This window comes from Seriola lalandi, unplaced genomic scaffold (assembly GCF_002814215.2).
Source record: "Seriola lalandi dorsalis isolate HSWRI2012SDOR001 ecotype SW California unplaced genomic scaffold, Sedor1 jcf7180002054044, whole genome shotgun sequence".
Taxonomy (NCBI): domain Eukaryota; kingdom Metazoa; phylum Chordata; class Actinopteri; order Carangiformes; family Carangidae; genus Seriola; species Seriola lalandi.
In genome coordinates this window covers 21550-43338 of record NW_019524597.1, presented here as the reverse complement: position 1 = coordinate 43338, position 21789 = coordinate 21550, and the positions used below count along the sequence as shown (strand labels likewise).

The 21789-nt window shown below is 38.9% G+C and overlaps 1 protein-coding gene across 2 annotated transcripts in view; it reads left to right on the top strand.

Annotated features, from left to right (window-relative positions):
- The window catches only part of cbl (Cbl proto-oncogene), a 38506-nt gene that overhangs the window by 7865 nt on the left and 8852 nt on the right, over positions 1-21789 (top strand). Inside the window, exons 3-9 of one of the 2 annotated variants that reach the window (XM_023402952.2) lie at positions 13533-13679; positions 14674-14830; positions 17199-17320; positions 19105-19242; positions 20046-20133; positions 20839-20970; positions 21166-21384. In XM_023402952.2, coding sequence (XP_023258720.1) covers positions 13533-13679; positions 14674-14830; positions 17199-17320; positions 19105-19242; positions 20046-20133; positions 20839-20970; positions 21166-21384 — 1003 coding nt within the window. Of the gene's footprint in view, positions 1-13532; positions 13680-14658; positions 14831-17198; positions 17321-19104; positions 19243-20045; positions 20134-20838; positions 20971-21165; positions 21385-21789 lie in introns of both variants that reach the window. The other variant, XM_087173102.1, reaches the window with a different exon arrangement.

Sequence of the window (21789 nt, the reverse complement as noted above, 5' to 3'; positions counted from 1 at the left end):
AAATGACACTGAGCGGATGTGGAAATGGGTGGACAGAAACTATTGCCTGAGGGTAGAAGTTTATAACAAAATAAGAACCTAAAATTGGGTTCATTCATGTGACAAGTGTAATTACTTAATTTTTTTTCTTCATTTAATGTATATATTTTTTTCAGTGACATCCTTAACAAACCTGATCAAAAGCAGTTTACTCAGCTTAGTTATTTGAGCTACCATGTGGTCTTTGGAATATACATATATACCTATATATATATATATATATATATATTTATAGGTATAGATTAGGCCTGCATTGACATTGACATGTTTGAGTTCATTTGTCCTACTTGACACTGCACATCCAGTGATATGACTATTGTGCATGTTCAAATTGCAATGATGTTGCTGAAATGATATATTATAATGGGCCAGTCTTACAGACTCATCTGAAAATTCAAGTATACTTTGACTAGCAGGATAAGTGTACAAGACTAAATTGAACCAGTTTACTCTAAATTTCTACTTCTTGAAGTTGGCACCCCCTTATGATTAAAGTTTTAAGCGTAGGCGTCAGCACCCAATTAACGTCCAAGTGACTCCAAAGTGGTGACTCATTTGTTTGGCCATCGCTTGTGCAAGCAAAACAAACCTTTCTGCTTCATTGATTCTCAAGTTATGAGCATTACACGTCAGCTAAATAAATTGCAGTGATTTAAGAAATAATGAAGCACAGGTTTTGTTTTGCCTGCACAAATGTGCACAAGTTATGTACAAACGAATGAGACCAGTTTGGAGTCATTTGGGTGTTAATGGAATGCTGACATAACAGGGCTATGCTTAAAATTTATATTATTGTAAATTTATATATTTATGTATATAAATTATACATATAATAAATATTTGATTTCTAAAAAAAACCTCTCAATCAATCTTTACACAGGTTTTGGGATTATTCCCAACAGATGTCAGTTATCCTGTACACAGTCGTTCTAAATGTGTGTGAAACTAATTGTTTAATTACACATCCAGCCTGAGTAATTAATGTGAAATATGTAGGTATTAGGACAGTGTACGGAATAGGCTGCACAGCTGTGTTAATGCATAGCCTAACAGAATTAACAAGTAACTGTTTAGCTTGGCTTATTACATTCACTTCACCATGGGCATTTGGAAACTTTCACTTTCTTTAACTCAATTTTGGTACTTATGTTCATTTCTGCTGCCTTTGGCAAAGAAGTTAGTAAAAGACTTTCCATTAGGAGAGGTAGGTGGGTTTAACTCATCATTATATGCCACTCCTCTCAAGTGAATTGGCCAGCTGTTACACACACACAAGCAAACGGCCTAGGACTGGTAGATGGTGACATCACTGTGCATGCGTACATGTATTTGTTTGTGGGTTTGTGGCAGGGGGGTTTTTGTTTCTTAATAGCCCCAGTCAGCATGACACAGTATGGAAAGTATAAATTGCGCTGGTTTTACTTGTTGTTGTGAATATTAATGAAACGTGAAATTTCATCATCAGCTGGTCGAGCAACCAAAATAAGAGTGATCACGGCCAAATATGACCAGGGAGTTTACCTATGGGGGCAAATCATTGAAGAAGATGGTTGACCTCTAGTTTTTTAAAGCACTAGAGCCTCAACTTTGCGAGAATACAAGAGTCAGCATGCAGTAGATTAGCTCACAAAATAGTCCTCTGTGGATTAACACTTTCTGGTGTTAATGTGTGTCCTCTTACAGACTGATTTCATGACATGGATATTTATCTCAAGTCTTTTCAAAAAAATGTTGAAAAGCCTACAGTTCTTTTTGTTTAACCTGAATGACAAAATTAGTTCATAGTTTTATCTAGCCAGTTTTAAGTAATACCTCCTTGTGTTGTTGCTAAGTTCCTCAGTGTGACTGTTCTTTCTCAGCTACCATGACAGTAATCTTGCAGACAGAAAAACCCCACTAAGGCAACCTGAAAGAAAAGGAAGCATATATCTCATCACCCCCTGTATCTACCACGATAAAGTTTTTTTAAAATCCATTTTAACCATATTTTCTGTGAAACTCATTTTCATCATCACTTCATTGCACCATGAGGCTGTGCAGAAACAAAGTCTTGGTTAAAGCAGAGGAAACATATGCACACACACACACACACACACACACACACACACAGTAGCCAGACATTACACACAAAGACTGCTTTTGTCTGTGTGGAGAAGGCAGTGGCAGTGACACTAACCAATGGGTATTAGGCCCACTTAAGAATGCTATAGAATCAACCAATGACGTTGAGCCACTAGAGAGACTAGTATGTGGTTAGGCTGCAGCTGAGCTCAGCACATGGCTTAGACGGAAAAGTTCAACTGTAAGGATAAAGATAATCTGCCTGAATGCAGAAAGAATAGTTTGATAGAACACTGCTTTCACTGTGTTCTTCACTTCAGCCTGAATTAAAATGTGAGACTACTGACACTTATTATTTCCATCACTGTGACTTCAATCAGTATCAGTACTTGATAATTATTCACTTAAATTAAGATAAATGGCTATTTTAAAGTCAGAGTGAAAGATCCGAGTGTGTCATGAGAGCCCTGAATACAGCGTGGGTGTATATGCTATATTGTGATGTCATACAGACTTCTCCACATGGTCTTCCCCAGAGATTTAGAGCCTCTATTTATCTAGCCCCCCTCTCCCATATGAATCACACAGATTGTTTAGCTTGAGAAATGAAGTAGAGTTGAGGTAGTGCAATATAACCCTGGGTTTTTTTTTTTGTTGAGCAACAATTAAAAGCTTGGTCTTGACTTTAGTAGCAGCCTGGTTGTGTGGGCATAAGGTGTAATGTATTTACTGTGTTTTTACAAACTTAAAGAGAGCGAGAGGAAGAAGAGTGCATATGAAAGTGACTATTGTGAGCAAGATTTAATTATTAACACTGACAGCCCATATTCAGTCAGAATCAACACAACACAGTCAGCACTTCCTTCTTGTTTGCTTCACTTACTTCCTCTTCTGGCTTACACAGCACAGGCGAGACACTTTCTGGCCTCAGAGCTGGTGAAGACCCACACAGGAATGAGTTAGTTTTAATCAACACTTTTTTTACTCATCACCAAAGCATTGCCTATTCTGAGAATAGAGTGAGTAATCTCAAAAAGAGGTTAAAATCTAAACCAATTTACCCTGTAAAATTGTTCACTTTAGTTAGGCCAGAGCTCTAACTGAAACAATTAATGGATTCATTGATTAGTTGATCAACATTTTCACACAAAAGTGTGAGTATTTTCTGCTTTTGTCAGTTTCATATCACTGTTAACCGAATATATTCAGGTTTTGAACTATTAGTTAGACATAACATGTCATTTGAAGATAATGTGTTTTTTTTTTGTTTTTTACAATTTTCTGTCATTTTTACAAAATAACAGCAGCTTAATCACCAATGAAAATGATCGAGTTTGAAAGGATACATCAAACAATTATTTTCATTACTAAATAATCTTCCAGTTAAGTAACTTGATTTGAATAATTATTATAACTCCAACCAAATTAATTTTTTTTTTTTTTTTTTTTTTTTACTGTTTCTGTGGTCTATAAATGTTTTGCAGCTTTCCAGAGTCAAAGGTGATGTTTTGTCTAACCCATCGTCCAGAATCCAAAGATACTCTATTTATCATATATGATGAAGAAAAAAAAATCAGTCCAGCTCTAGACATTTTCACATGGCACACACTAAATGCTGGCAGGCATTTAGTTATGGCTGGCTCACTTGTCTACTACTCTATAAGCCACATAGTAGAGATGGATGGTTGTTCAATGCAAGATTGTGTTTGACCTCTGCATTAACTGAATCGACTAGTGAGTTGTGAATGTGGTCTCTTGATGAAAAGGTTTGCTAATTAGGTTTGGTTAATTGTTCTGTGTTGAGAAATTAGTCCTGTTCTTCTGAGCTTCTTATTGGTTTTAACACAGCTGCTTTGTCTTATGAATTTACTTATGGTCCAATACAAAACCTGTATGTTAAACATTGCACAGAGTGTCTGAGCAGAGTAATACAGTAGAACGGTTGATCAATGTGTCCTGAGAAAAGCCCTTTAACCCCCCTCCTCCATGGTTCTAACCGGATATGGCTTTGACCTCTCTGTGAGTCTGTTTGATCATCTTCCTGAGCTAAGCTGTCATTGCATCCTGACCACCGTTGATAGGTCCAGCTGGTCACAGGAAGTGGTGGGCTTATATATCTGCAGGGTGATGCATTTGCACTGTGGGACAGCCCACACTGCAGAAAGTCATAAACTCAAAGGCTAATAATATGATGCAAATGGTATTTGTAGTAAGGGTGTATATCTCTTATGGTCTAATTTGTCTCATATCATATCTTTACACACCTAAGCTGTTTCTTGTGAAAGGCATGGCTGTTGGCTTTTGTTTTAAAGCCCTATAAGCATGCTTCACTGAGCGCAGTGTAGTGTCTACATTTTCACATCCTGAATTTTAGGTTCAGGATAAAACAGTCTAGAACTGGCTGAGAACAGCTAGATAAACAAATAAGTTCTCTGATCAAAATTCTAATGCCTTAAAATTTATCATGATGCAATGTTGAACTTCTGCAAATTTAATATTAATGGTAACATTTTTGCATGGCGTTACTGCTTCTGAGCTGTGAATGTGAATTTATTGCTGTTTTCTGTATTATATTATTGTAAAATCATTATCTTTGATGGATATTTTTCACTCCTGACATTTTTAAAACCAAATGATTAACTGATCAGTGAATTAAATGAGACAAAAGGCAGACTAACTGATAATGAAATTATTTATTAGTTGCAGCCCTTAGGTATGGTTAATTAAGAGTTTAATCCACACATCTTTTAGCGCTACACTTCACTGCTTACCCCTGCTTCTTAACTTGCTTCCATCATCCCTACCTTTCTTCACTGACAGAATATTACTCCAGTCCTTTGCACAGTAGAGAAATGCATTCCACACATGCTTCAGTGATATTATTACAATGGTTGGTAGAAACAACTTCCTCAAGCTTTGACTCATTCAGCCTTCCCTGCAGCTGAACTACTGTTCAGGCTTCAGTTGCAGGTGCCATGAAGAGCCTCTCTCTCAACAATGGTGCTGATCCATTTCTCTTTATTTTTCATGACAACATTCAGTTGTTTTATGAATGTTTCAGTAGTTCCTGTTTTATAAAATGTGCATGCCAGTGAAGTTGTGAAGTAGTGAAGTAGAGATTTGAGTGCACAACAAAAACTGTTGAACAATGGAGCGTTGAGTTTTTTTACTTTATACTTTGTACAAATAAATAATGAAATTAAAAATTCCAAAATGTTTATTATTATCATCAAAGATTTATCCATATTTTTAGTTTATGTGTATTACACGTCACTTTTATTTTAATTCCTTGTTTAGAAAAGGCCAGAACTGTTTTTGCATCTTTATCTGAAGCATAGTGGAGGTGAAGCGTGCACACTTTGCATGAGGTCCTCTCTTCATTGGGTCAGGACAGGTGATTAGCATTGTTGTGTCCTATGTAACTACATTATTTCTGGCTGCTGTTCCTACTTCTTGTCACAACATCTGGTTGTCTGTACATTTTTGTTTTGGGCATATTAGTCAGTTTTAAAGTTCATTTTTTTTGTTGCATAGTCCACATTTTGTTAATGTTATCAAACCTGGACAAAAAAGATCACAACAGGAGATGCATTCTGCGACTGTTTACAGTAAAGTGAATCTGTGTTGTCAGTGATTGATGTAGTCAAGCCTTTGTGGACAAAGAAAAACATGTAATTGTACGGTACACTACCTCTGGTATTTGCAAATGTCATTTGCACCCATTCCTATTTTGGTTCACCAAGACAGCCCTGTCCTAAAATATGACTTCCTATTTTCTGTAAATGTACCTGACATCCATGTGAAACAAACGTTTATCTCTGAGAGCACTGATCCTGACTTTGACTATCTGAAAACCCATCTTATCACTGTGGCTATGACACTGTAGGAAAGCTTTGTTTGTAGTATTGGATGAAGTCATGAGGAAATGCAGCGGTGCATTACACCGGTGTACAATGATCAAATTGATTACAGGAGAAGGTTTGCATGAATATCATTCATTATCAGTAGCTGCTCAGCTAAGTTTAGTTACTCCCACTCCAATATGTTTTTAAAACAGAAATATACACTATTGGGTTATTTGATATTAAAGATTAAACTTGGTGCTACATTTAGACATGGACAACTTCATGTGTATATCGTACATAGTATAGCAATGGGAAATATTTACCACTAAACTGATAGTTTTGTTTTATTGATTCCCTGGTAGAAAAAGGGTTTTAACATCGTACCCAGAGAGTGGTCTGCTTCATGTGTTTCACTGCTGGTCTAGGATTGGGTTGAACCAGAACTCTTTTGTTTCCCTACAGGCTGTGTTCTCTCTTATCAACTTATTGAAAGTGGCAATAGGTGAAATAATTAATGTGTTTTCTTTCCAATGGAAATGAAACCCCCACTTTTGCTAACTAAGTTTGAGTCACGTATCTGTTGTTTACTTGTGCACTTTTGCGGGAAAGAAATGAGTAAGAATCAAATCCTTTTGATCTGCAACTAAACTGAACTTTACAAAATATCACCCTGAGATCTCCTAATGTAACTCAGGTTGACTTAAATGAGGTTTAGATGTTATGCCTACTCTGAACTGAATTTTATCTGCAGTGTCTCATTCTCGTAATAAGTTATTGTAGCGTAGTTCTCATAACCAAAACAACCACAGTGATATTTCACACCACTGCTGGTCATGGCTGTATTCACTTTTAGATGTGAATCAAACTGAGTGCACTGCCTTTGTGTCTCATCTCTCTGTACAAACCCAGTTTAATTAAGGAAAAGTTTTGCTTGCCTCTGCATTGTCACAGCAGGGAGTCTTGGTGGTTAGCTAGTTTGTTATGATTTAGTTGGGAGTAAAGTAAGGGAAGCTATTAAGGTTAGCCTAGCAGCTAAAGGGCTATCAGTGCTGGGAATGGAAAACACAGTTCACACTTAAGAGGCTGCGGGTGTTACTGCTTCAATTACATTTTCCTACACTTGTAGCTTGCGGCTCTATGTACAGATATATATGTATACAGACACACAAATAGCAGAGGGTCATGGTTATTTATGTTGTGCACTGAGCAGCCGACTCATGTAGTCCTCACAGTATTAGATTATGGTGATTAGCATGACGCAACCCACTAGCTTCTCTGCCCCTCAGGGTACAACAAGTATTTGCTGTTTATCCACACAGAGATAAATGAGCTTTGATATGCAATAAGATATGGCCATTCAACTGTATTGAGAGGATTAAGCTGTTTTCTGTTGTTTTGCTATCTTTTATTTCTCTGTTACAATAATCTTAAATTTAAGCCTCTCTAATTATGATTACAGTTTTGAGAGGGAAATGAAATAAAAATTAAAATACACATTTGAAAAAGTTGATTTAGATTTTGCACAGGTGCATGTCTGTTCCTTTTTTATTTAGGGTTATCATATTTTTGAGTTTGTGTCAGGAAGCAGTAAAAATGTGGTTGGATAATTGCTTAAGTGTGTGTGTGTTGCCATGGCTGTTTCCTGATGAAGATCTGGAATGAAGCCAGTTCCGGAGAGTTACATTTATAAAGTGATGACTTGAGCAAAATGGTAAGACAGAATTTCAACACATAATCCACTGTTTTGCAGAAAGCAACTACATTTATTTTAAAATATATATTTTTTTAAATTTTTCTCCAGAAAACACGTAGAAGTAGCCAGTACAAATTGCTAGATCCCGAAATCATGCCATAAAATGTCATCTTTTGTCCTCCCAACAGTCCAAAAGCGAAAGATATTCTATTTACTAAAATGTAAAACCAAGAAAAGCAGCAACATTTTGACATTTATGCTTAAAAATTGGAATGATTGATCGATTCTCTATATAGTTGCTGATTATGTGATGAATTATTTGTTCCAGGAAGGGTGGGTTTGAGCTTCACCGGATGGGGTTGTAATGGCTTTTCTCTTTTCTTAAAATGGTAATAATTTACGTGAGAGTGTCAGAAATGTCTTAGCCTTGTGGTATAATACTGTGTTTTTGCAAGTTATCTTGCCATATTTTTGGGGATAATTGTCCTGTTATCTACCATGAACAGAGCCTGTGAGAGGCACAGTGCTGAGTGTTTTGCATATGACTGAATTGGCACAATAAAAGTGACTCTTGTGTTAACTGATGGAAGTCTCAGGATGTTATCTGTAGTAGAAGCCTGTTCACATGCAACTTGTGAAGGAAGTGATCCACTGAAAAAAAAGTGATGAAAAACTGCTTTAATGTTTTTAAAGATATCATGATGATAGACTGGATTTTGTGTGGTGTAAATATGACAGATAGTTACATTAGTGCACATATTTCTTCAAAGGAGTTTTGCAAACGTTATGTAATTTATTGCAATCAATTCAGTGATTTCCTAAAAATCCTCTGATTGCATAAAAATGGAATCCATAGAACTGCAGAGGTCCAAAATGGTAGTGAAAAAGAATTGTTTTTTTGTTTGTCTCCAAGTATAGTTATCTTCGAGATCCTGATCTAGTTTTAATTCATCTTATAAATTGTTGTCAACAACTTTTGGTAGCATTTTTGCAGGTCTCAGTTCATGCCTGATCAGAATGACCCTTTTAGCCTTCAGCAGAAAAGATAATACAGCTGCATGATGATATTACAGCTACTTGTGACTCCGCCAATCCAGACAGACTCTCATTCTGTAAGGTTGACCCTTGCTGGCTGAGCTGCGGTGTATTAACGCAGCGCAGTGCGGTGCTGGCTGGCTAGCTGCGCTACTTTATCACAGCCAGCAGGAAACAGGAAGGGAGCAGCCAGCTGCAAGGTCAGAGGTCAATCTATAGCATGAGGGGGATGGTGGACAAAAACCTAGTGTTCAGAAAAAAGGTTTGGCTTTTTACTGTGGTCGTGGTTAAGAATGATAGATGAGAGATGGAAAAAGAAAACACCATAGACATATGACAATCCAGAGTTAGGTCACCAAATCATTCTCTGTACATCTGAATCCCACTTGTCAGGGTTGGCATAGCATCTTAAATAGCAGTAACAGTTGTAGGGGTAGGCTATTGGAGCACTGGCTGCTGCTCAGTATACACACACACACACACACACACACACACACACACACACACACTCACACTCACACTCACACACATGTAGGACAGAGCTGGTATTGTAGAGAGGGACAAGGACAGAGTGAGAGGGGGAGATGCTAAAACAGATATCAGCTTGTTCTGCCACATACGAGATTAGATTTCAACCTGTATCTTACTTAGAGTTTCAAAATAATACTAATTATGCCTTTGATAATGCTGTGTCTGCCATAAAAACAAAAGTACACAATGAAGTGTCATTCACTGGGCAAATCTTGTGCCAGAGACAGCTGTACCACCCTGCAAGCCTGATGCCAGTCAGACCAGAGTTCACTTTCACATCCACTCTCTCTGCCTTGGATTCACACATTCTATGTTTGCTGTTAGACTCATCGTGTGAGCGGAAACCTAGACAGATGCATATCAAACTTTTTGGTCGTCTGTCCCAAAAAATCTTGAGCTGAAGCGAAAGGTAATGTCACATATTTCCATGCATCAACATTTAGCAATATCAATAAATATATTATAAATCAATGGGTGATGGTGGTTGTTTGCTTATGTTGCCAGCACTGTAAATTTGATCAAATGACACCCACTCAATCCTGATAAAGCAGATTAGCTGAGATGAGTTTTTGAATGTTGAACTCTACAGAGTGCTTCAGGGATTGTAGGCCAACCCAGAAGTTAGCATCACCCTGGTTCCCTTGACAAAAAACCAGTAGGATTTTTCCAATGGTTTTTGGATTACTGCAGAAAATAAACTCTGTGACAAACAAGAGTTTATGATACTTACACATTTTTATCAGCAGGATAATCTTCACAAATGTCACACTCTATGATTCTTGAAACCTAAATACAATCGGCATTAGTAAAATCTATTGCTAGTTTATAAACAAACTACACCACGGTCATATGACTTCATATGACATGACCACCAACAAACTTTGAACTTGTGGTTTTGTTTAGCTAGCTAACCTATTCTACAAAAGCCTTTCCTCTATCATAGTTAGTAACAGATTACAAAAGTGTGAGTATAAACACAACAAGGCTGTAAAGACAGTTTTGTGTGTCATTACAGCGGCACAAACATTCACTTGGACTAAAGGATGAACTGATTAGAATTTGGTGGTCAAAGGTCAACATCCCTGTTCATACTTGACAACATGTGGAAAAAGAAATTTAAAAGCTTGTCTCGTCTTTCGTCTCACCATGTGTATCTCCCTATCTGACTTGAGTCACACAGATTGGCTGAGTAGCATCACGTGACCAGTGCCATAAAGGCTAGAAAATCTATAAACTGTAAAGTTTATCAATACGTTACGTGTTATCGGATCAGACGAGTTGGAACAACCACACCTGAATCAGTTGCTCTTCAATACATGTAAAATTGACCCGAGCATTAGCGTCTTCAATTCGTGTTATTTCAGTGCATATTGTGCACATAGAAATTGTGTCCCCAAGTGAGCTTCTTCAAAGATATCATTTGCATTTTAGGGTGAATTGGAAATGAAATGAAATGATGGGCTTGAAGAGAGGACTTTATAAGCTTAAAGTCTTAAATACCCTCCATGAATCTTTCATGTTCAGAGATGAGGGGAGTAGATAAGTGTATTCATAAAATGGCAAACTAACCTAGATGTGGAAATGAAGGCTTTGAGTGAGAAGAGATTAATTCCACACATAAACTTAAGAGAAACAGGGTACTGTCCTCATATGATTATGTTGTAGATGAAAGAGCAGGAGGGGGGGCTTGTAACTTAAATAAAAGCACAGGGTAGAGAGAGTTTGACAGAAGAATGGATGAGGCTTCAGCTTTAAGGCTCAGTAGGCCAGTAGGGCCAGGAAGCAGGAGAAACACAGGAGAACCCCCTGCTGAGATGATAGCTGCTGAAGAAAAAACACACAGAAATGCAGTGTCAAACATGCCTGCTTTTTCCTGAAATGACACTGGAAAGGGTTCATGATTATGGCTGACTGAGGTCTTCAGGGAAATGCGGGGAGTAGTTGAAGGTCTCATTTTCCACATTGCATCACTGATGAGGACAGCCCTGACATCAAAGACATACGGTCGATGCATCTGCCTTCAAGTCTTTGCTGTGGATTTAAAGTGGGCAGTGCAGTGAAAGATTAGACATCCAGCTATAAGAGTGTTCACTGTTTGAGGATCATTTACTGCTGAGAGGGTATAAATATAACGCTTTATCGCAGTTTGCGAGCATTGCATTTTCTCTTTCAGATTCGTGTCTGTTCTTCTGAGGTTAACTATCATACTAACAAGCACTGGTCTATTTTGGCAGGTTCTCAATGTACACTAATCTTATTCATCTATCTTCAGTCACTGTCCTTCCTCATTCACTCTTTCCACTCCCCCCTCTCTGCGCTCATAGGGTGCGTAGTGTAGTGTGGGGCAGCTGCAGTGTAGCCACGCTTTCATTGCTGTCTCTCTCGTGCATCTCAATTCACCCTGCCCAGCAGCCAAGCACAATCTCGCTCTGTGCTGCCTCGTAAATCATGGCTTTCTCAGCATAACACTTCTAACGCTGTGATGGGGTGCAGGGGTATGGTGACATTGTGCAGCTTCGTTCTCTCATTTCGAAGTCTCCTTTTTTTGTATCATCCCCTCTCACTTTTGTCTTCCACAATTATACTCTTCTCCACATCTTCCTTATATTTGGCTCTCCTACTCTTTAGCCCTCTCCTCTTCTCTGCACTTGTCGACCACCCATTTGCGACTGGAACCAAAGCTGTATACTAAAATGTACTAGCCTCTACATCACGGTCACTCTGATTGTGTATGTGTGTGTCCTTGAACACTGCTATGTTGTCTCCATGGACCTGTGGCTATTTCTGTATTGTGGAAGCAGCTAAGGACAATTTTCAGTGGAAGAAAACACCAAGCAGAAACCAGGCCTTGAGTAAAACGTCTTTATTTCCACCCTCAACCCTCCTCTGTTAACTACCATCCGTCTTACTGCATATTTTACAAACTGTAACCTGTTATTCTTATGGAAGTTTACAGTCTACCCTCAAATCTCGTGTTTTTTGAGAGGTAAGGCTAAGCATTCACGTTGCCTCCTCATGTGTGTGTCTGAACTAAATTTAAGAATCACTTGAGTTTCCCACAGTAACTTTATAAGTGAAAACAAATTTAATGTTACTTGCTTGTCACATTGGGGGTTTTTTATCTCGGACCAGTATGAAACTGAATCACTTGCACGTTGAAAATGTGCTACACCAGGGCGAAACTAGTACCTTCCATAACATCAATCACATCTACAACCTTTAACACATCAATCTATCCGACAGTTGTGGCCACAGACCTACATGCATTGTTCTCAACTGCTTTTGTTTTATCTTATTTTAAGTAAATGATCATATACCACAAGAAATCTAACTTTATGGTGATAACAGTTTCATCTGCCTTTTTCTGATATGGTATGTTTATGTCCAGTGACTGCCAACAGTTAAGCTTTGGTCAAACTGTTCTGACTACAGGGTAGTCAACAGCTGGACACTGGTATTCCTTTGTCATGTTGATCAGCTCGATAGAGGTAAAATAAACTTGTGGCAAGTAGTTGACAAAGACACAGTCTGATCATCTTCCCAAGCTACCAGTGGAACATGAGTAGTGATATATTCCAGAGAATTGTTAGATTTGAAATGGCACTGGTGTGAGGACTAAATTCCTACTGGATTAATTAAGAAAGAAAACTAATAAGTAAATGGGAGAAAATGGATGTAATCAGAAAACATGCACAAGGAGAGAGGGCTCCATGTTTCAGTAGAGTCGTCTTTTCTATTCGCTGATGTGTTCCTTCTGCACATTTTGCGTCATGTATTTTCATCACCCACCACTGTTACTAGGGGTGTGTTTATCAGCCAGTGAACTAACAAGGGATTTCAATGTTGCCTCTGCACTATTTAGATCAGATATGGTTTGGAAAGAAAATGTTAAAGTAAAATAATATATAAATGTATTAAACATGTAATACTTGCATGCAAGAATTAATAGGAAGTTCCTTTTTTTTCTGTCATTGACAGTCATTGGATTTTGTTTTGCATTGCCACAGATGGCAAAACCAACAAGAATGCTAAACAGGTTACTATTTATAGTTGCCTGAGAAAGTTGCATGTTTGATTTACATTTGAATATTGAAATGTGTGTGTGTGTGTGCATATATATATATATATAATATATATGTGTGTGTGTAAATTCCCTTATTATCTTGTAAACTAATCATTGTTATCAGAACTCACCAGGATTAGGATTGATACATTCCATCAATAATACATTAAGTCTATTCAATATTACAGTTCAAATGATGACGCTGTAACCACATTGCAATGATAAAGACGTGTAATCTCACACACTCTACTCTTGACTTCCACAGACGGAACCTCACCAAACTGTCGTTGATCTTCAGCCACATGCTGGCTGAGCTGAAGGCCATCTTCCCCAATGGTCTGTTTCAGGGTGACAACTTCCGCATCACAAAGGCAGATGCCGCAGAGTTCTGGAGGCGCGCCTTCGGGGACAAGTGAGTCCAATTATATATTACTTTACACAATAGAATATTATATTTCTCCAGTGGTTCCACACTGGAATCCTGGAGCCCTATGGGGTCCCTTACAGGATGTTCCCAAGAAAATGAGTTCAATTCAGCACATAATTAGAAGTTACAACATTAAGAGAATGTATAAGTGACATCTGAGAGAAATAGTTTCAGCCTCCTTGCTCCTTTTTTTTTTTTTTTTTTTTTTTTTTACAGTAGTTACAGACAATAAATATTTTTTCTGAGGCTCATGTTGGGTATCCAAAAGGTCTGATGACTACTACATTCTTTTATGGCGTCGTTGATAAGTAAATGTGTGAAGTCATGTAATATATCATCACACACATTTGAGTTAACCAGTCCCCAAATGCACACAGCTAAGTCGAAATTGTAACTGAAAACAGTACAGAAATAAACGAGACATGTGGAATTACAAGGACATTTTAAATGCTGGGTTTTCCCAATACTACGTAATGATACATTAATTTCCCTATTCATCAGATAACTGTGTGGTTTATGTATCTTACCTCTATAGCAGGAACTGAACAAAGAATGTGACCACCATATGGGAAAGCCTAGTTCTGTATTTTTCAAATGTTGGTCTGAGTGCATTTAAATTAATCTGCCAGCTCTTTTATCAAAACATCACATCACCTTAACTTTCATGACCATTAACCCTCAACAAACAGTCTGTTCAGAAAATAGCATTTCCTCTTTATCACGTATGAATCACTAGAATTCAACGTCCTGACGGGAAATGTGGTTCATATCTGTATTTAGAAGAGCTACTGTGTACTAACTTAAGTGCTCATGATGCACACAACAATCATGTAACACCCCAAGTAAGACTAAGTTAAAATCAAGACTGTCACCACACCTTTATGCACCTTGGGAACGCCACAAGGCAGAATGCAGGTAGTCTACACTTATTATTTATGGTGTCTTGATGTTTGTTTTATTTCAGTTTGCTGTTTTACAGGACCATAGTGCCTTGGAAGGTGTTCCGTCAGTCTCTTCATGAGTTTCATCCCATCAGCTCCGGACTGGAGGCCATGGCCCTGAAGTCCACCATAGACCTCACCTGCAACGACTACATCTCTGTCTTTGAGTTTGACATCTTCACCAGGCTATTTCAGGTAGGGAACACACATACACACACTGCACCTTTCTTCTTGTCTTATCATTTCCTTGTGAGTTATTGAGATAAGAAATGTACAAAGGAAGAGAGTGACAGAGAAGACAGAGACAGAGAAAGAGAGAGAGGGAGAGAGAGAGACTAATACAGCAGTCTGTTAACCTTGGTTAAGGAAACAAATTTAATTTGAGCAGCACATAATGAACTTAAACTAATCTGCCACATCTTTTTTTGGCTAACGCTATCAACTTTTTAGCAGGATGCCTGCTGACATATTCACACTGTCAGATGGGACTGAAGTTGAAACCTTCCTCTTCTCTGCTCACGCAGTACATATAGAGATGTTTGGTAATTATTTTGTCCTTTTTAAGGGGCAGCTGTTGCTGCTTTACAAGGCCCAGTCAGTGTTTTTTTCCACCTAGAATCACACTGAGATCCTCCTCAAGGACAGTCTTCATTATATGTCCTCCCTTCAGGTTGTACTGTCTTACTGCTAGATGAATAATAAACAGCAAGAATGAAAATTAGTGGAATAAATCCCTAGACGGGAATCTAACTAAGCATGCACTTACATTGACAGTTTATGAGTTGTTTTACTATGCCAAACACTGACTCAACTTTGTAATAGATAGACCACACTAGCAGCACACTGCTCATGCACTGGGAGTTGTGGTGAGGTAAAGGGCTAAATGTAGCCAAACATTTATATTTTTCAATTATATACATGAGGCAGCAGGAAAAAGCACATTTATTGTTTTCTTTTTCATCAACATAGAATGAAGCAGCGAGAGAAAGGAGCATGCATAAAAAGAAAAACTACAAAGGATAGAGGAAGGGGAGGGCAGAGGGTGGGTTTATCAGGAATCATCTTCAAAGCTTATCTATAGTATGTAGTGCAAGCATTTTGTATCAGCATTGTAATTAACACAGCACCAAATGAAATCTGTTGAAGTTTTATCACATCTCATATCTAAACCTAATCACAGACACAGTTCTAATTTACATTACCTAAAACCTCTTGCATCATATTTCATATGCATTAGTGTATGTTGTTTATTTCCTCCGTGACATTATCCCAGGCTACTTGCATGGTGCAGGGTACCGACAGGCTTAATGAAAACTAAACAGATTACAGACATTTCCTATGACACTCCCTCATACAGAAGTGAAGTCCTCCTCTAAATGTCCTCAAACCCAGAAGAGGAAGTGAGCCTGAGGCCATTTTAAGCTTTGTCCTTGATATGCAGTAGACTGGGGGTGATTATGCTGTGTTTTTATTACATTAAGAGCACTTGAAATGTGTTATTTCTTGCCGTATCTTTAGGCTGAGTGATGTGGTGGTGATTATAAACCAATATATTAAGCAAAGTTTGCTTGCTGTGCTCAGTTAAGTGTAAAGTCGATCTAGGTTGAATTGATGTCCAAATGGCAAAGAGGTGACTAAAAAATAAATGTACACTCACTGGATATTACATTACTGAGCACACTTTTGTTTACTAATGCAGCCAGTTGGTGATCACATTACACTAAAGGGAATAAGAGAAATGAGATACAATAGATCTAACACCGAGTCCAGCAGAGGAGACAGTTTTGACTTGTCACTTCCTGTGTGTAAAAAGTCTAATTTTAATTTGGGCAAATACCGCAAAGAGACAAATTGATAGGACAATCCCTTTTTTGTCATTTAGCCAAATTACGTATTAATCGTTGTGTAGCTTTAACTTTTGCTGTGACCTCTGCAGCTCATTTTCAGTGTTGCGTTAAATCTACTTCCTTTCACACACAAGACCGACTGGTGAGAGCAATTGCGGAACCTCCTACTCACTACCGCACTCCCATCAGCGTGCTATAGAGCGCTATGAATTATTATATATTTTTTGCTTCAATCTTCAACCCTTACTGTTAGGCTGGCTTGACTTGATTTGGGTCAAGTAGTCATTAAAGAAAGAAACACCTGTAAAGTTGTCTCATACCTGCTGTATATATAGTGTGGGAAGCAGTCTGCTCATGTTCATTTCATCCTCCTCATTCTGCGGCTCCAGATGGTATCAAACGAGTTGCATGCTGACTTAAGTGTTGCAAATTAAACTTAAAGGACTGTTTTACATTGCTTGACCCAGATTGAAATGGCCTTTGTAAATCACACTTCAGTAAACAGTTTTTTCATCTTCAACCATGATATATTTCTCCATCACTCTACTTGTACTGTTATTGCTGTGTCAATGCCCTCACACATCAGATGAGTCACTCTGTTCTCTCTTTTTCTTGTGTTTGTATGATTGTGTGTGTGTGTGTGTGTGTGTGTGTGTGTGTGTGTGTGTGTGTGTGTGTGTGTGTGTGTGTTTCTGCGTGTGCGTGTGTGTGTGTAGCCTTGGTCGTCCCTGCTGCGGAACTGGAACAGCTTAGCAGTTACTCACCCGGGGTACATGGCCTTCCTCACCTACGATGAGGTCAAAGCACGGCTGCAGAAGTTCATCCACAAGCCTGGCAGGTGAGACATGTAAACACATGTATGCACATGTACACACAACCTACAATGCAACCTAAATCAACCTCATGTCTGAACACAAGATGGGGTCTCATTAGGTGCTTCTTGATGTGACTGCAGTGATACAGTCATAACTGCACATTTTTGAGCACAGTACATATCTGAATTCACATGGCCCTCACAGTCAACTCACATTGACGTTTTAGTAGCATACGTTTAGGGCAGTGTGAGTAACACAACTTAATGACACACATGTGACCATGTTCATGTGTTTCCACAGGCAACAGTACGGTTGTGGGTTTACTGTAGCTCTCAAGACCTATTTTCATCCCTGCTTGGGAGATAATATACGTGTATGTTAATGTCTGTGTTTGTGTGAGCGTGCAGTATTGTTGTTACATGAGTGACTCGTGCTTTCACTTTGCATGCAAACACAGATGCACATAAATGCAAATTTTGGCTTTGCATCAATACAATGGCAGACAGGGCACAAGTTCAGTCTTGGTCTCACATTCCATTTGTGCGTGCGTGCGTGCGTGCGTGCGTGTCTGTGAGGGCTTGTGTGCAAAGGACCCAGGGCAGCGTGGCACTGGTACCTAGCATCAATGGTCTGATTGTACACTGAAAGCTGATGTCACTGTTTAGGCCGGGCCTGTGTAGGGCCACGTTGACATCTGAGCAGTTATTGGCCCGTTTGAGTGCAGCATTTTATAAATTACAGCTTACTGTCAGGACTGATCTGTTTGTATTATGGGTAAAGCACTCGTTCCACTTCAAAACTAAACATCAAGGCCATCACCAAGAATCCTTTTCTCCACTTGTGCAGTATTGCTAAACTCAGTCCTGCCCTGTCAGGAAATCCTAATACATGCATTTGTGTCATCTACGATCAATTAATGGGCTACTCTTGTTTTTTCTGGCCTACCTAAATCACGTAGTCTCCACCCTCAGCTGGAGTACTTACAAAGACGGGCTGCTTTGCACAGATACTCAATACCCCCTAGAGCTTATTTTTAATTTGGTCATTTCCTGTACAAATCTGTGAAACTTGTACATTGAAGCAAGCAGCCAGGAAATGTTCGATCCTGTGGTGAGTGGCTCATTTTCTTGTCAGACTCATGTGGCTCTCATAGCCACACTTACTTTTGCACTGCAGCAAGGGGCAACTAAGTCCCCTCAGTCCCATTGTGCACCACACCATGCATTTGGTTGATCTTGGCTATTTACTGTGGAATTTATGCTTTAATGAGCAGTGATGTTTTAATTTTTTGTTCTTATGCAACTCAGGTTGAGTGATAACTATGATGATATAACTGTAGCTGTTTTTATATATATATATATACACACATTAATTTGTGTAATATACATGTAATGTACAACATATAACCTAATTGTTTTGTGGTTCATGTATTTTTATGTATATAGCATGTATGTAGAATACATTTGATGTCATTTACTTTTATGTGCTTGCTTATCTTTGGACGGGACATCTTCTTTTTGAACTTTTCATGTGAAGTATGTTCAGACCTTTTTCAGTGATCAGACATTAGTTTAAATTGCCAACGGGCTAATTCCATGCATAGATCAGCCTACATACTTACACATACTTAATTTATTTCATAAAAAATGATGTGCAAACTTGAAGAACATGTTTCTTCATGTGCATAGTTTGTCGAACATATTTGCAGTCCTAACTATTTGATCACTTCTTTTTTTTTTCAGTGTAACAAATTGGAACCCTTTGACACTACTTCAGTATTTCTTATTTCTCATGTCTCTCTCCCCAGTTACATCTTCCGCCTGAGTTGCACACGGCTGGGTCAGTGGGCAATCGGATATGTGACAGCAGATGGAAACATACTCCAAACCATTCCCCACAATAAACCTCTCTTCCAGGCCCTCATAGATGGCTTCAGGGAAGGATTGTAAGTCCACTGGCATTTTGTTTGGCATAGTCATATCCGTTATTGTCTTGGGGGGGTTACATCTAGACTTCTGATCTGCCATTTTTTGGCTGGGTCTTGGTCTTCATTTGATGCAGTTTTAATAAATGATTTAAAAGTCAAACTTCCTGTCATATGTAGGACTCTTTTTCTATCATTTCCCCTTCTTTTTCCTCTTCCCTTCCCACAAAGCATGCATCACTGCATGCTATGGAGCTCTGTTTTGCATCCCACGACTGAATCTGCCTTTCAGCTTTAAACCAATCCAGCCATATCATATTGCTTGTTCCCATCATTCCAGTGTTATCATAACCAGAATAGAACTGTTGGTTTCTAAGTGCAGCTCAGTCAGTGGTTTTTAGCTGGCTGGCGTGAAACTCATCTTTTTATGCCAGCGTTGATTCCTTTGTTTAATGAAAGCTATGGTTGGCCTGCCCCAACCTGTAATCAAGTGCTTATTTAAACTGGGAAAGCCTTTACAGTATATCGCCTGCATCTACAAAACATTTGTCAAATGGTAATTACAGCATCTGACCCATTTGTAAATTAGTCACATACTGTACATGCATCATATTGGTGGTGATATTAAAACATGTTGCCAGATTGAATGAATGGATTGAACAGATGTTTTCGTTACCGCAGCCTGTTAGGTATACATGCATTATAATCATACTAACTAATGATGATGATAAATTTAAAAGGAAAATGCCTGTGGAAATACCCAAGGATACTTCAAGGGAACCTCTGTGCGTACCCTCTAAGTTTATGTGCCTCTGCTTCTCCAGCTATTTATTCCCTGACGGCCGGACCCAAAACCCTGACCTGACAGGACTGTGTGAGCCTTCGCCTCAAGACCACATCAAAGTCACACAGGTCAGAGCAATGGGCTTTTCAGACTGCATCCTCAGTCATTTATATCTCATACTTTCTTGTTTGTCTTTTGCATTTTATTGTAATTTTGTAATTAAATTTCTGGCCTTTTTTGGTGGACACACAGTCCAAGAAATATCTCAGTTGAAAAAAAATATGCGACGGTGCAGTGCACAACCAGAAGGAGAAGTAAAAGACATGAGAACTGATCCCAGAGGAACAGATCTATCTTATTTTAAACTTTCAAATACAGTTACAAATAAATTGACATTTCAAAGTTTATGTTTTATAGTTAAAGGAAATTGGTCCTCTTTCAGTGTAGGCATTGTTAAGCATTGCAGGAAATGCATATCTGTCCTGCAGTATTTCATACTGTCAGGACACTGAACATTGGGCTCAACATGTTAAATAAGCAAGATACATAATTCTGAATTTGGAAGTATTGTTAAAGAATATCCACTCTGGTGTATCCAGTCTCCGTCTTGTTTGGCTTGCATATCTGCTCAGAGTTTGGTAAAGGTGTTCATGAACAGACTCATTTTGTGTGAGCACAGGACTGAAACTAAAAACACGCCCCCGCATTTTGACTTTGCTCCAGATGCTTCTAGGCTCTTTCAAAATTATCTCAGGTGATGTTAGTGCCGTATGATGTTACCCTGTGTTTAGGAACTGAGAGCTCATAGTTGTCTCATTCTTTTCCCCCCTCAGGAGCAATATGAGCTGTACTGTGAGATGGGCTCCACTTTCCAGCTGTGTAAGATCTGTGCCGAGAATGACAAGGATGTGAAGATTGAGCCCTGTGGTCATCTCATGTGCACCTCGTGTCTGACTGCTTGGCAGGTACGAGAGTGGGTGGATGGGAAAGGTTTTCTGTGGGTTGGTTGCTCCATGTTAAGTGTCATAACTCATACCTGTTGAGAGGAGAATATCACTGTTGCAGTGTTTTTTCTGTACAGCCGTAACAGGCATATAATAGCACATCACCTCCTGTCATCTCTGTGTGCCATTACATCTGCCTTTCTGCTTGTGTTACAGGAGTCAGAGGGTCAGGGAACGGGATGTCCCTTCTGTCGCTGTGAGATTAAGGGTACAGAGCCCATTGTTGTGGATCCTTTTGACCCCAAGGACAACAGTGGGGGCTCCTGCAGGGGCACATTTGGGGCTGAGGGTGCTCCGTCACCCAGCTATGACGATGATGATGACGACAGACTTGAAGACCCCCACCTCATGATGAGCAAACTTGCCTGTACAAAGGTAAGATTGTGGAAAGACCTTGACTTAATTCCACTAAAGTTATCCCAGTTTGCTCAAAGTTTCCAGTCATGGCACTGGGCACACCCTGTTTTAGTATTTCCCACTGATAAAACATTGAGGGTCTTGGCTTAGTTGGTTTGATAACCCTGGGTGCACCTCATGGGTTTCTACTGTCCTCTTCTCTTCTCTGTGTTTCTGAGAGACCCATCTCTATACAGATGAAACACTCCCTGCTTTTTCCTTTTTCACTTTTCGTGTGCTTCAAGCTCACGGCTCATATCTAAAGTCTTTCATCTCCATCTTTCATGGTGCCAAGGTAGCAGCTTTTTGTGCTTCTCAGTATTTGATATGTGGGGCATTCTCCTATCCTACATCTTTTATGTGCCTCAGAGAAGCTCTGTGTGC